Raw genomic sequence first — 13,525 nt, 5'->3', positions numbered from 1 at the left:
TTTATTCATTTGTCCTTCCTTCATTCCTCTCCCTCCTCTCCCTTCATACTTCCCTCCCTCCCTCACTCTGTTCCTTCCTTCCTCTCATCTCTGTTGGTTTCTCTCTGGCTCAGACCAGAGAGACTCTGCCGTGTCTGGGGCAGTGTCACTAAGGGGCCGGTGGACTCTCTTGGCCGGGGAGGTGGGGGTCCCTAAGGGGCTGAGTGGGCTCTGTGTGGCCAGAGTGAGTCCTCCAGGGGACGGTGCTGCTGGGAGTGGCCCCCACATTGTCAGGAGACAGGTCCTGGGAGTGGCCCCCACATTGTCGGAAGACGGGTCCTTCCGGCAGTGTCTCGGGAGAGAATCCTGGCTTCTCAGCTGGGCCCTGAGTCCTGCTCCTCTGCGGAGTGCAGAGATGGGCCTCAGCCCTCCATAGGGCCTCGGGGCCTTCCTCCCTGCCTCAGAGCAGACCCTGGGTGCCCACTTTTCCTTTCCCAGGACTGGGGGCCCCGCAGGAAGGGCTCTGAGGGCCCAAGGGCCCCGGCGGTCTCAATCCACACCACCGTCATCATCATTCCCGCCACCCCCTCTCTGCAGATCCCCTTCCTGGGGGCGGGCATCAGGCTCCACGAGAAACGCGTGTCGGAGAATCTGCGGCCCTTCCACGACCGCATGGAGGAGTGTTTCAGGAACCTGAAAGTGAAGGTGGAGAAGGAGTACGGAGTCAGAGAGATGGTACGGGGCCGTCGGGGCGGGGTGGAGAGGGGGCGGGGGGAGCCGTGTCAGCATTTCTCAGTGAGCCCCTCCGCTCACGGCGCTGCCACGATCATAAATGCCACTTCCACTCGCTCGCCCAGTGCCCACGAGTCTGGTGCTCAGAGCGATATTGGGGTCCTTGGGCCCTTCCCAGCGGGGCGCTGATGGACACGCAGAGCTCGAGGGCAGCGCTGTTGGGCCCCTCCACACCTGCGTGGCAGGACACGGATGGTGGTTGGAGAAGAGCACCACCGGGCAGGGGGCAGTGAGGGCACGTCCCCGATAGAGGCTACAAACCAGCGAGATGATAGTTGGGGAGGCCCGAGGGGCAGGGTGAGGGAGGGGACAGAGGCCTAGCCTCGGGGACCCCAGGCAAAGCCCTGCTGCCCTCGGCGCACGGGGACATGTGTGGCCAGCCCAGAGACTGTGCCAGCCCCCGCGGGGGTCCTGAGAGTACCGCGCTGGTGGGCCGGAGCCTGGAAAGTGGTACTGGTCGCTGCTGGCTTGGAAGGCCAGCCCCGGCCCACATGTGGGTCTCCCTGTGCCCACCCAGCTCCTCGGCAGTGCTGCCCGCAGCTGTCAGGCCCACCCCTCCCTTCCTCTCAGTAGGCAGGAAGCCTGGGGGGGTCGTTGCTGGCCCCCCGCCCCCTGCTGGGCCGCTCCCCAGCCCCCCACTCTCCCTCCCGCAGCCCGACTTCGAGGACCGGCGCATGGGCCGCCCACGCTCCATGCTGCGCTCCTACCGGCAGATGTCCATCATCTCCATGGCGTCCATGGGCTCCGACTGCAGCACCCCCAGCAAGACCACGCCTGAGAGGTGGGCCCTGCACCCCACAGCCCACCCAGCCCAGCCCCATGCTCCTCCCGAGACCACCCCTGCCCACTGGGCGCCTCACCAGGGGGGCCCTGGGCACTCGCCTGCTCCTCCCGGCCCACTCTGGTCTGGAGTCTCCTCCCCTCTGCAAAGCCGTTCTCCCAGCCGCCTTTCACTGAGCTCAGCCGGGGTCCTCCCTCACCCCTGCCTGCCCCCCTCCGCTGCCCGAGACCGCATCTGGGAGTGAGCGTGCTGCGAGGTCACTGCACACAGCCCCACAGGAGGAAACGCGGCACTAGGAACCCGGCGGCCCACCCCCCACCCCAGTTTCAGTCCTGCTCCCAAGGACTCTCCCCCTTCACGCTCCTTTCCCTGGAGGGCTCGGCCCAGAAACGGGGGCCTTCCTGGCTCTGCCCAGAGCTGACCCTCCCCTGTCCGGGCAGCCAGCCAGGGCGCGGGGCCTCCGGGGACGGGAGCTCGTGCCACTGACCGGCCCCACCCGCCCCTTCAGCTTCGACCTGGAGGCAGCATCATCCCAGCCGCCGAGGGCCGAGCCGGAGCCCATCTGCCCGGGGAGCACCCTGCCCGAGGTCAAGCTGCGCAGGTCCAAGAAGAGGGCCAAGAGGAGCAGCGTGGTGTTCGCCGACGAGAAGGCGGCGGCCGAGTCGGAACTGAAGCGGGTGAGTCTCCCCCGGAGTCGGCACCCCAGGGCCCGGGTCTGGCCGCGAGGCCCCATCAGAGCCAGGACTTGAGCCCTGTGTGGCTGTGAGGCCCTGGCAGGGTGGGGACTTGAACCCACGCCGAGCAACTCAAGCCTGCCCCGCCCCGGCCTTGTAACTGAATCCCGTGAGACTTGGTGTCAGCCAGCCCTGGGCCCCCTTCCGACACCCCCGCCCCCACAGGAAAAGTTGGCTGACAGCATTCGGGGGGGGGGGGGGGGGGGGCCTCCGAGGAGGGAGGGAGGAGCTCCCCGGGTGCCAGAGGCAAAGGAACCTCAGGGTGCTCCCCACACTCCTCCCAGGAGATCTCCGAGGCTACAGTTGACAGCTGCAGAAGGAGGTGGGAGCAGTCTCAGGGTCACAAGTTCCCAGGGTCTAACTCCTCTGCAGTCACACGTGGCAGCTGCATTGGGACGAAGCAACAAAATAAAATTTGCATCTGGGCCTCAGAGCTGCCTTGACTGAGTGTGTGTGTGTGTGTGTGTGTGTGTGTGTGTGTGTGTGTCTGTGTCTGTGTCTGTATCTATGTGTGCATGTGTGTATCTGTCTGTGTGTGTATATGTGCATGTGTGTGTCTGTGTCTGTGTCTGTATATATATATCTGTGTATGTATCTGTGTGTGCATGCGTGTGTGCGTGCGTGTGTCTGTGTATGTATCTGTGTGTGCGTGTTTGTGTCTGTGTGTATCTCTGTGTGTATCTGTGTGTGCATATGTGTGTGTGCATACGTGTGTCTGTGTATTTCTCTGTGTGTCTATGTATGTATCTTGGTGCATGTGCACGTGTGTATCTATGTATGTGTTCATGTGTGTGTATATATATCTGTGTGTATGCATGTGTGTGTGCGCATATATCTGTCTGTCTGTGTGTGTGTGTGTGTGTGTGTGTGTGTGTGTGTGTGTGTTCCTCCAGCTCTCCAGGAAGCATGAGTTCATGAGCGACACCAACCTCTCGGAGCACACAGCCGTCCTTCCCAGGGGGTCCATCCTGTCCCAGATGAGCTTTGCCAGCCAGTCCATGCCCACCATCCCAGGTAGTCCCGGCCAGCCGCCACCTGGGGCGTGGGGGGCGGGCGGGAAACAGATCCCGGGGCAGTGGGCCCAGCGAGGGCTAAAGGCCTGCTGCTCCCCCGGAGCTCTGGGTCCTCGGGGCTCACACAGGTGGCCCTGCCTTCCCTGCCAGCCTGGCCCCAGGGAGCAGAAGTCCATCTGGGCCTGCCCCTGAGTTCCGTGTTTCCTTGGGGGGGCTGGAACTGCCCTGTGTCTAAGAGCTGCCGGCCAGGGTCCACTGTGGAGCAGGCCAGCAGACACTGTCCCTCCGTCAGGGGGAGCTGAGGCCCGGAGTTGGCGTGGCGCTCGGCGTCTGCCCTGTGTGCCAGGCTCTCGATGCCCGGGGCCCCGGTCTTCGCCCTCCATCCATCCAGTCACAGTTCCACACATGCCTCGGAGGGAAACGCACTGTTTGACCCAGTCCCGATGAAGAAACCGAGGCACTGAGGACACCAGTACCCCCGCCTGTCGCTGGGTTCAGACCCTGTGTGGTACTGACCACTGGCAGCCATACCAGGCAGGACAGCACCCCTCACCCTACGCCACACTCAGGGCTCCCTCCACCCTCGCGTTTCCCAGGTTCCGGGTGGACCTGCTGACCGCTAGGTGTGCGCCCCGGAGGGCACCTGGGGCAGGAGCCGGCTGCTCACCGGCCCTCCGGAGTCACAGGACAAGTTCCTGGCCTCGTCTCGCCGGGGCCCGTCCACCCTCAGGTGCCCTCTGTCCCTCCCTGCGCTGCTCCCACCCCTCATGCCACCTCCCTCCCCTCCCAGGCCTCACCGTCTCTACGACAGGTGTCCCTGGGACGGACGAGGCGGCCAACTTGTCCCCCCGCCTCAGCCAGACCTTCCTCCCACTCGCGGAGGCTGACAAGAAGACGCTCAAACGGAAGAAAGTGAATCAGTTCTTCAAGACCATGGTGAGGAGCAGGGGGGTCCCCAGCGGGTGTGGGCAGAGGGGGGCCGTGCACGCGTGTGTGCATCTGTGTGGTTGCTCAGGGAGCCAGGGTTGGGCCCTGGGCTAAGCCCAGCCAGGCCAGGACGACTGCCTGTCCCACCCTGAGCTGGCTTGTTCTTCTGATCCAGACGGGCCTGCCGGGCCGCAGGAACATTCTGGAAGGCTCGTGCCAGGCTGCAGACCGTAGGACCGCCTGGGGCGGGTCTGTCTTTGGGCCTGTCAGCAGGGCCTCCTGCCGTTCCGGGGAAGCCATCGTGTTCACAGGGTGTCCCGTGCCCCAGGCCCTGGGCCAGCCACAGTCGGGGGCTGGGGGCTGTCCGCCGAAGAAGCTGGCCAGGGGCGTGGCACTCACGGTGCCCACCGGGCCTTGCGTTTGTGTGTCCTCTCGCCCCGCAAAGCTGGCCAGCAAATCCCCCGAGGAAGGCAAGCCGGCGCCCGACGTGCCGAATGCCGACCTATGAGCTGCTATTTCCACGGACACTCGTGGGACCCGGGAGAGAAGCTTCAGCTGACGGAGACATGGGAGGGACCCTGATGGCTCCAACAGTGAGACCCCCACCCCTGCCCAGCATTCAGATGGGACCCCGACGGCGGGTCTGCACCCCAGAGCCCGCTGAGGCAGGCCCCACATCCTCCATGCGGGCAGGCCACGGCAGCTCCTCAGTGGGCAGATCAGTGGCAAGGACCCCCCGACCCCCCACCCCAGGTCTTGGCGGTACAAGACACCAGCAAGACGTGTCCCTGCCCAAACGCTGTTTACAAGCCTCCTTCTTGCCGATAAGGATCCTCTCTCCCTTTCACTGGCTGAATCCTGGTACCTACCAGGGAAAATCTCCCTTAAAATGTGCTTGTATTTCATTTGTGATTAACAAAGTTTCTGTACCTTAAAAAAAAATTTTGCATGGTTTTGTCCAAGTGTGTATTTTGTGAATGTACTTTTTAAGAAAGTTGTACTTAGAAAAAAACAGTATTTTGTGCTTAATTTCTTTAAAACTGTAACCCCCAGTCCCTACCTCTAGCCCCTCACCTATGCGCCGCCGTGTCTTCCAATAAACACGGTTCCTGCAGCAGGCCTGGTGTGTGGTCCATCCCTGTCCAGGGCCGGCTGGTGGGGTTCCCTCTGCCCCCAATGCCAGGTTTGCCCACCTCGTCCATGTTGCCCCACGAGTCTTCTACATGCAGGTCGGTTCCTGGGCCACAGAAAGGAGTAGAGATGGCCGGAATCCGCCCCTCACGCCCACGCTGAGGGGACTTTGGTCTTCGCTGTCTCTGCCCAGAAGCTGCCACACACACCGACTCCCTCGAAATGAAGATCCCAGCCACTGGGAGCAGCAGGCTGAGGTCTTCCTGCTTAGATGGTCACCAGGAACCCCCTGGCCTTCGGATGCTGTCCCAGAGAAACTTGGACTCCTGCAGCGTGACCTAGGCCCAGAGCAGAAGTCACCGCCGACCTGCAGGGGCCAGACCTGGAGGGTCTCCGGATGGGGGTCACAGTGGCCACGTGTCTTAGAGACCATGTCCTGCGGGCCAGACGGTGAGGGGCTCGAGGGCTGGACCAGGAGAGCCCGGACACTGGCTCCCACCCTCAATCTGTGATGGGCCACCTCGAAGGGGCGTCTCAAGCACAGGGGTCTCTCTCTGAGCCACCCAACTGGCCGCTCTCACACCCAGGAGAGCCAGCAGCAATCTCTGCTCAAGGTGGCAGGACGGGGTCAGCCACCATGGGAAGGGGAGAAGAACGGAAACCTCCTCCCACGGAAACCGCAGGTGTGGGGGCCGCTAGCCGAGAACTGCGGCACACAGGATGGACCCCACAGAACATCCGAACTCGACGCCCCAATGGACCAGTGGACGCCCCAGGTCTGGGTCTGAAGGAGAGGCCGACACTATGCACTCGCTGTCCCCAGGTCCACCACCCACACTGCAGCATTCGTAGGATGTGGAGGTGCCCCGAGGACCCCGATGGAGGAACTGTGGTCACTTCGGAGACCTCCGCTCGGCCGGAACCCTGACGGAAGCCTGCCTTGGGGAACGGACCTCGAGGGCACTGTTCCACGTGAAGCCGGTCAAAGACAGATGCTGTGTCATCTCACGAAGCACATGGCCAACCCGGCAGGAGCCTGAGAACTGCACCACGGAACAGTGGGCGTACGGGGCAGGGGGCCGGCAGCCAACGAGCGCCCTCCCCCGACACCCCACAGTCGCTCCATTCTGATTCCTGCTTTGATCTGATTTTTCAGTCCTCCGGGTTTACTCCTGGATTTGCACTAAGGGGCCTCTCCTGGTGGTGCTCAGGAGACCCTATGTGATGGTGCGAGGGATGGTCCGGGGTCAGTCCTGTGCCAGGCCAGCCTGTTCTTCCTCCGGCTCTTCGTCCTGCTTTCTACGAGACGCCCACTAGAGGGCGGTATTGGCCTACTTTCGTCCACCGGCCCCCAGAGGGTGTTGGAGAAGCCCCAGGACCCTTTCTCCCAGGTGGAGAAAACCCAGGTCTGGCTCTGGCCCTGCCCGCGGCTCAGGAGACAGGCTCTGCTGAGCACAGCCTGCGAGGAGTCGCCTTGCAGTGTCCCCACTGTATGTAGCAGGAGGCTGTGGCCACCGGACGCCAGCTCAGCCCAAAGGCCTTGATTTTCACCCCCCAGCCAGGCAGATGGTGTAGTGAGTGGATGAGCACATGACCACTGGTGATTGCAGCACCCGCTACAGAGGGCAAGACAGGTGACACCCGAAGTCCCGCCATGAGGCGCTCAGGATGATCAGCCTTTCAGGCGAATCCACTCCTAAGCACCACCGCTCCTGGAGTGGCACTCCACCCCTTGCCTGCTGGATTCGACTTTTTCTCTCCTCACCATAATCAATGACATTGACAGAGCGCTATATGAAGGCCCCAATATGTGCCTGACTGTCCATATTGACTGACCCCCAGATAATGGCGTTTTGCGGCTCGCTTCTCTGAATGATTTTATTCGAGCATAGGGCTCCTTCCCTATCCCTAAAAATACCCTGCCATCTATTTTTCATGACTGTGTAATAGTTCATAGTCTGGATGGGAGAAAGCATTCGTCTCCACTCCCGGGTGAGTCCAAGTTCATCTCCGAGGGTCCCAGCTGCAAAGAGTGTCAGGGAGATTGCTCCCCCCGCCCAGCGCCCCCACCTCTCTTGAGCCTGGACTACTCACAAGGGTTGGGGTCTGTGTCCAGAAGCTCCTCCAGTGGCATGCAGGGGTAAAGGTGTCTACAAGCTCCGTGGAAGAGTGGGGCCCTTTGGCGTCACTCCTCGGAAGGAACGCACGGGTCCAGAGAGCCAGTCCCAAGCCCACGGACTTCTAGGCCTCCCTCCGCCCACTCTCCCTCGCTGTCCCCAGAGCTGGGAGGACGATGACTCCCCAGCCAGCCATCCGCATCCATCCCCATCACCAGGAGCCCTGGGAGGTTAGTGCACAGCCCGAGTCGCGACAGCCGAGAGGAAGGCAGGACCAGGCAGAGCCACCCCCCTCCTGCTCTGGGACATTCACCCCTGCCTGCCATGCACACAAGCATGCAAGCACACATACGCACACCCATGCACACACACACAAATGCACGCACACACGTGCACATATACACATGTGTGTGTACACATCCATGCACACACGTGTGAGAGCTGAAAGGGGAGAGGGAGAGGTGATGGCTGCAGAGGCTGGTCCTAACTGTCCACTCGTCTGCCGACCCCAGAGAGAGTCCCACCCTCTGAGAAGGGACGCCTCCCACCTGCCCCAGGGCTGCCGTCCTCCCTGGTCCGCCTGCCCTGTGCATTCCTGCATGTGTACGTGCATGCGTGTAGTGTGTGTGCGTGCGTGTCCATGTGTGAGTTCACCTATGTACCTGCAGGGGGTGCCTGCGAGTGCTTGTGGTGTGCACGTGTGCCGGGTCCACACATGTGCGTCCCCCGTGTGCGTGGATGCGTGCAGGTGTGTACACACATGTGCACGTATTGCAGAGAGGTCAGTCAGGGAGCAGCCCAGGGCCCCGTGCCCTCGCGAACACCCTCCCCCCTGCCACCCCCAGAGCTCGGAATTCTTTCTGCTCCTCTGGCTCTCCGGAGCGGGGTCCGCTCCTGGAAACCCCAGAGCACACACGTCTTCCCTTCCAAAGAGAAGGCGAACGAGGTTTCTGACAGCCTGGCACGGGACGGGGGGGGGGGGGGGTGGGCAGGGCGGGAGGGGGAGAGAGACAGGCAGTCAGGAGCACAAGGGACAGAAAGCTCCGGACGCGAAGGCAGAGGCAGGAGGGAGGGCCGAGGAGCGAGGGGCGGGCGGCTCCTTGTCCTGGGAGCCCAGGGGGCCCCTCCCTGCAGCGGGCAGCCCCGGAGGAGGAGGGGGCGGCCCCGCGGCAGGTCCGGCCCCTGGGTGGGGCCGCCCGGACCAGCCTGCAGGGGTATAAGTGGGTGCCGCCCCTGGCACCTGCGAGCAGCCCGTGCAGGTGCCCGGCAGGCGGCTCCGGCCCGGCCCCGCCCCAGCATGAGCTCCTTCGACCTCCCGGCGCCCTCCTCCCCGCGCTGCAGCCCCCAGTTCCCCAGCATCGGCCAGGAGCCCCCCGAGATGAACCTGTACTATGACAGCTTCTTCCACCCCCCAGGGGTGGCCAGCCCGCAGCGGGCCCCCGCCTTCGAAGGGGGCGGCGAGTACGGGGCCCCCCCCAACCCCTACCTCTGGCTCAACGGGCCGGCCCTCACCCCGCCGCCCTACCTGCCCGGGGGCCCCGGCGGTGGCGGTCCCTTCCTGCCGCAGGCCTACGGGGTGCAGAGGCAGCTCCTGCCCGGCGTGGCCGGCCTGGGGGGCAGCGACCTGGGCTGGCTGCCCATCCCCTCGCAGGAGGAGCTGATGAAGCTGGTGCGGCCCCCCTACTCCTACTCCGCCCTCATCGCCATGGCCATCCACGGCGCGCCCGACAAGCGCCTCACCCTGAGCCAGATCTACCAGTACGTGGCCGACAACTTCCCCTTCTACAACAAGAGCAAGGCAGGCTGGCAGAACTCCATCCGCCACAACCTGTCCCTCAACGACTGCTTCAAGAAGGTGCCGCGCGACGAGGACGACCCTGGTAGGCCCCCTCCCCCCTTCTGGAACTTTCTGAGGGGGCCTGCCCTCTCCCAGCACGGGAGCTGAGGGGAGGCGGGAGGGAACCACCCCTCCTTCGGCCCCAGCCAGCGGGCAGGGAGGTCCCTGTCCCTGAGCTTCCTGCTCCCCGTGGCTCCTTGGCCAGGGGCGGCATCTGCGGGCTTGGCAGAGGCGGCCTTGGTGTGTCTGTCCCTGGCACCCAGCAGCCGGCGTCCTCAGCCCACGGACAGCCCAGCCCTACAGGGCTGCAGACCTGCCCCTCCTGGGGGAGGCAGCTGCCAGCGTCCCCCACGCCCACCTCTCACCCAGGGCTTGGACTTGTCCACCCCAAACTCACACCCATGGTCCAGAATGGAAGTGGGAGGGCGGTGGGAGTGACTCCAAGGAACCCCCCACCCCCCTCTGAGCCAGCGAGGGCAGGGTGCCTGGTGCCCCGAAGGAGGCAGAGCTCACAGGACCCCATAGATGCCCTTGCGGGGGGAGATGATATGAAACGGACCCACTTTCCAGATGGGCCGGGGAGTTCTGCCGAGTCCCTCTGTCGTCTGGACCAAAGCCGCCTGGGGCCTTGGTGTCTGGCCCCTCCCACGCCCTTCCCCTTCCTACTTACCCCCGGAGACCCCCAGGACTGGCAGTGCCCTCTCACCCGGCCTTTCTCTGGGCGCCCCGCAGGCTGGGGTAGAGGTGGGTGCCAGACCCCCGCCCCCGGGTGTGGGCACCCGCCCTCTCTCCATCCCAGTCTTTGTCCCCATCTCTGGCACTGGTCCCTTCCTCTCTCATTCCTGACCATCAGGAAGAATTCCCCCCCCCACCCCCGCCCTGCCTCCACTCACCGCTCCCGCCTTTCCTGCAGGCAAGGGCAACTACTGGACCCTCGACCCCAACTGCGAGAAGATGTTCGACAACGGGAACTTCCGCCGGAAGAGGAAGCGGAAATCGGATGTCTCCTCGGGCACCGGCTCCTTGGCCTCGGAGAAAACAGAGACCAGCCTCGCCGGGGACGGGGCCAAGACCGTGGAGACCCCGGACATCCTGGACGGCACCTCACCGGGCACCGCCGGCTCCCCGGAGAAGCACGGGTCCCCTCCCCCGCCAGGCGCCCCATGCCTCAACAGCTTCCTGTCCAGCATGACGGCCTACGTGAGCGCCTCCAGCCCCCTGGGCCGCCCCACGGCCACGCCGGGACTGAGCTCATCGGAGCCCGCCGACAAGATGGGGCAGAACTTGCTGAACTTCAACACTTACCCGGCCATCGGCAACCTGGGCGGCCCCTCCGGCGGGGGCGACTGGGCCAACCCCGGGCCCACTGGCGCCCTGGGCTACGGGGGCTCCGTGCTCAACCAGTTCAGCCCCCACTTCTACAACAGCGTCAGCGCCAACAGCGGCCTCTACCCCCGAGAGGGCACGGAGGTCTAGGGACCCACAGCTCCCGCGCCCGTGGGCGTCCCCGCAGCCGGGTGACCGCGTCCTCTGAGCTGGCACGCTGGGGCCCAAGACCGAAAACCACTGGACACCTCGGTCTTCTGTTTGCCGTTGCCCTCGGTGCCCGGAGGGGTGTGAGCCGCCCTCCACGTAGCCCTCGCCCTGTGCCGGGTGCCAGCCTCGGCTCTTGCCATCATCACGCTCGCGCCTCGATCTCTCCGGGGCCAGCCTTCGGTCCCCTCCGTGGCAGCCAGCCGGGGACCCCCAGGCTCAAGGCAGTTTTCAGTTTCCAGGAGTCAAGTCCGGGTCTGGGAAGCCCCCTCAGAGGGAGGGCGCCGGGCGGCAGGAACAGAGAATCAAGGTGCCAAGGAAGGTCAGGGCGAAGGGCTGGCCAGGATGCAAGGCTGACCACGGCCAAACGAAGACCACAGCTCCCAGACTGTCAACGGGCTGCAGCCCCAGCTCTGGCCCCGGCTCTTCGCTGCAGGACCCCGTCCATTGCCAGAAGGGCAGTGAGGGGCCTAAACTGGAGGCCCAGACTCCGGTCTGCAGGGGAATGCGTGCCCCATCTCCCCCTCCGGGCAGCGGGGACAGGCGGGCTGTGCCCCCGGCCCAGCGGGCACTGCCCATCACAGACTCCACGCTGCCCGGCTTCCCGGGCGCTCGTCAAGGCCCAGTGAGCCGGAGGCGGCCCCGCTGTCCAACAGCAACAAGGCGCCCGCACCCCTGCAGGGCGGGAGAGGGGGGTGACGCCGCGTCCCGGCCAGGGCCACTCTTCCTTGTTTCCCTGTGTCCTCTGCCTGCCTGTCACCGTCCCTCCCGGCGTGCCTGGGAAACTGTGTCTCTTTTTATTTCTTTTTAATTAAAGAGGGAAAAAAAAAAAAACCAGCTCCGTGTGTTCCTTCCTTGTGAGCTCTCCGGTCGCTGCCGCCGGACGCGTCACGGGCCAAGTGCAGACAGCGTTGAACGGGAGACAGACGCGACGGTCTCTCTGCGGAGAGAGGACAAAGGGGGGTCGGGGTGCGAGGGGCGGGACATGGGGGGACCTCACCCTGACTTTTCAGATCAGGTCCTGACTATGCCACTGCTGCTTGCTGAATCCCCCCCCCCCCAAAAAAAAAACCGCCTTGTGCAAGGGCTGGTTCTGCCCATTACATGAAGCAGAAAACTGAGGGCGCTGGTGGCTGAGACTTGGCTTGGGTGCACCATCAGGTGCCTGGCCAGGGCCTCGGGCTCCCGGGCCCCCAGTTCTGTGGCCCCACCAACCCTGTGGCCTTCCCTAGGCCTGTGCTCAGGGCCCACAGGCACTGCCACAGCTCACTGGGGGCGTGGCACACATGACCAGAAGAAGAGGACTTGCAGCTGCTCCAGCCGCAGTGCCCTGCTCTGGGGGGTGGGGGCGGGGAGCAGGTGTACCGGGGCTTCCCGCTTGGGCCCTGCAGGACTCTCCTTGCCTGGAGTCGGGCCAGGACAACGGTGCCGGCCATGGTGACACTCACTCCAGGGCCACCAGGTGCCAGACTGTGTTGCACTGGCTCCGCCAGGGAACCTGATGCCCTCAATCTCCTCCCGTCCATTTGACAGGCGACAGTGGTCTGGAGAGACTGTTGGTGGCCACGGCCAGCACTCGGGATGGAGCTCTCCACCACTGCGCTCCCGGGGTGGCCAGGGAGGAAACCCAGGGGGACGGAGAAGAGGACCGGGCGGGCAGGATCCAACCCGGCACCCCACGGGCTCTTTCCCCGGGAGCCAGCCTGCAGGAGGTAAGGGAAGGGCCCCGTGTCCAGCTAGGAAATGCTTTCTAGCCCTGGCTGAGCCGGGCGGAGGGGGTGTCCCCGCAGAGGCGGGTGCAGGCGCTGAAGCCCAGCCCGGGGGGTGGGGGGCCGCGGCCGCCCACTGGTGCCGAATCTTTCCTCACCGACTGCTATGACCCCACTTCCTCCCCCGGGACCTCACGGCCTCCCCCAACCAGCAGGTGAGCCCTAGGCCTGGGGCTGTTGGGAACTGGAGCCTGTGTCCGTGCCGCTGAGGGACTCTCCGTTGCTCTTCCTCCAAGGGCCTCTTTTGACGTTTTGTGATAGTGAGAGGACATGTTTGTGGTAGCGTTCGCACCCTCACCACTAGTGTTAGTTAATTTTTGTTTGCAGTGCCATTGCACCACATCCTCAACCAAAGTGCCAGGATCACACACACACACACACACACACACACACACACACACACACACACACACAACCCCCTTTGCCCCTAATCCCCGGCATGCGTAAATGCCATCCCAGTGATGGGGGCTCCTTGGTGCCCTTCTCCTGGTCGGTTCTCTGAGAGGAGGTGAGAGGAAGGGGGAGGACGGGGAAGAAAGAATGAGGCCAGGCTGCTGTCAGCCGGCATCACGTCCGCACACAGTGCTGCAGGCCCGAGCTGTTGGACGGGGCCACAGAGCAGGGGATGGGCGGCAGAAAACCCAGCTGGCAATGGCAAGAGACCTCTGGCCCTGCAGAAGTCCGGCGTGTCTCACGAACCCAAGGTGTCTCTGGCAGCACTCAGCTGGGCTGCATTTCTTGAGCAGAGCTGGTGGCGAGGGACAGATAACGCTGAGACTGTTCCTCTCTAGGGTGGAGCAGACACTGGAGCCGGGACCAGCGCGCAGAGGGCTTGGGAAAACCGTCTCCCCAGGACCCGATGCCCAAGCATGGCTGCAGGCAGGACGCGAGTCTAGAGTCAAAGGTCAACGG

The 13,525-nt window shown here is 64.2% G+C and overlaps 2 protein-coding genes across 3 annotated transcripts in view; both read left to right on the top strand.

Annotated features, from left to right (window-relative positions):
• The window catches only part of DOCK2 (dedicator of cytokinesis 2), a 394,798-nt gene extending 389,641 nt beyond the window's left edge, over positions 1 to 5,157 (top strand). Inside the window, exons 47-52 of the mRNA XM_056133087.1 lie at positions 577 to 714; positions 1,425 to 1,552; positions 2,061 to 2,229; positions 3,180 to 3,300; positions 4,090 to 4,235; positions 4,672 to 5,157. Of these exons, the coding sequence (XP_055989062.1) occupies positions 577 to 714; positions 1,425 to 1,552; positions 2,061 to 2,229; positions 3,180 to 3,300; positions 4,090 to 4,235; positions 4,672 to 4,734 (765 nt within the window). The 3' untranslated portion in view covers positions 4,735 to 5,157. The remainder of the gene's footprint in view (positions 1 to 576; positions 715 to 1,424; positions 1,553 to 2,060; positions 2,230 to 3,179; positions 3,301 to 4,089; positions 4,236 to 4,671) is intronic.
• Positions 5,158 to 8,771: 3,614 nt separating this feature from the next.
• FOXI1 (forkhead box I1) lies at positions 8,772 to 10,787 on the top strand. Of its 2 annotated transcripts, none has more exons than XM_056133124.1 (2): positions 8,772 to 9,354; positions 10,225 to 10,787. In XM_056133124.1, exons 1-2 carry the CDS (start codon positions 8,772 to 8,774, stop codon positions 10,785 to 10,787), a joined length of 1,146 nt encoding a protein of 381 aa, XP_055989099.1. The 2 variants fall into 2 exon arrangements, with proteins under 2 accessions (XP_055989099.1, XP_055989100.1); XM_056133125.1 differs by having other exon boundaries at positions 8,772 to 9,358; positions 10,499 to 10,787.
• Positions 10,788 to 13,525: the final 2,738 nt, after the last annotated feature.

Source organism: Sorex fumeus, unplaced genomic scaffold (genome assembly GCF_029834395.1).
Source record: "Sorex fumeus unplaced genomic scaffold, SorFum_2.1 ptg000097l, whole genome shotgun sequence".
NCBI lineage: Eukaryota > Metazoa > Chordata > Mammalia > Eulipotyphla > Soricidae > Sorex > Sorex fumeus.
The sequence above is the reverse complement of the archived record's forward strand: the minus strand, read 5'-3'. Positions and strand labels throughout refer to the sequence as shown.

Bases quoted from the DNA above. Each gene is read 5' to 3' on its own strand.
- FOXI1 (XM_056133124.1), top strand. From the start codon at position 8,772: ATGAGCTCCTTCGACCTCCCGGCGCCCTCCTCCCCGCGCTGCAGCCCC. The intron at 9,355-10,224 runs GTAGGCCCCCTC...CCTTTCCTGCAG, and splicing joins GCGCGACGAGGACGACCCTG to GCAAGGGCAACTACTGGACC.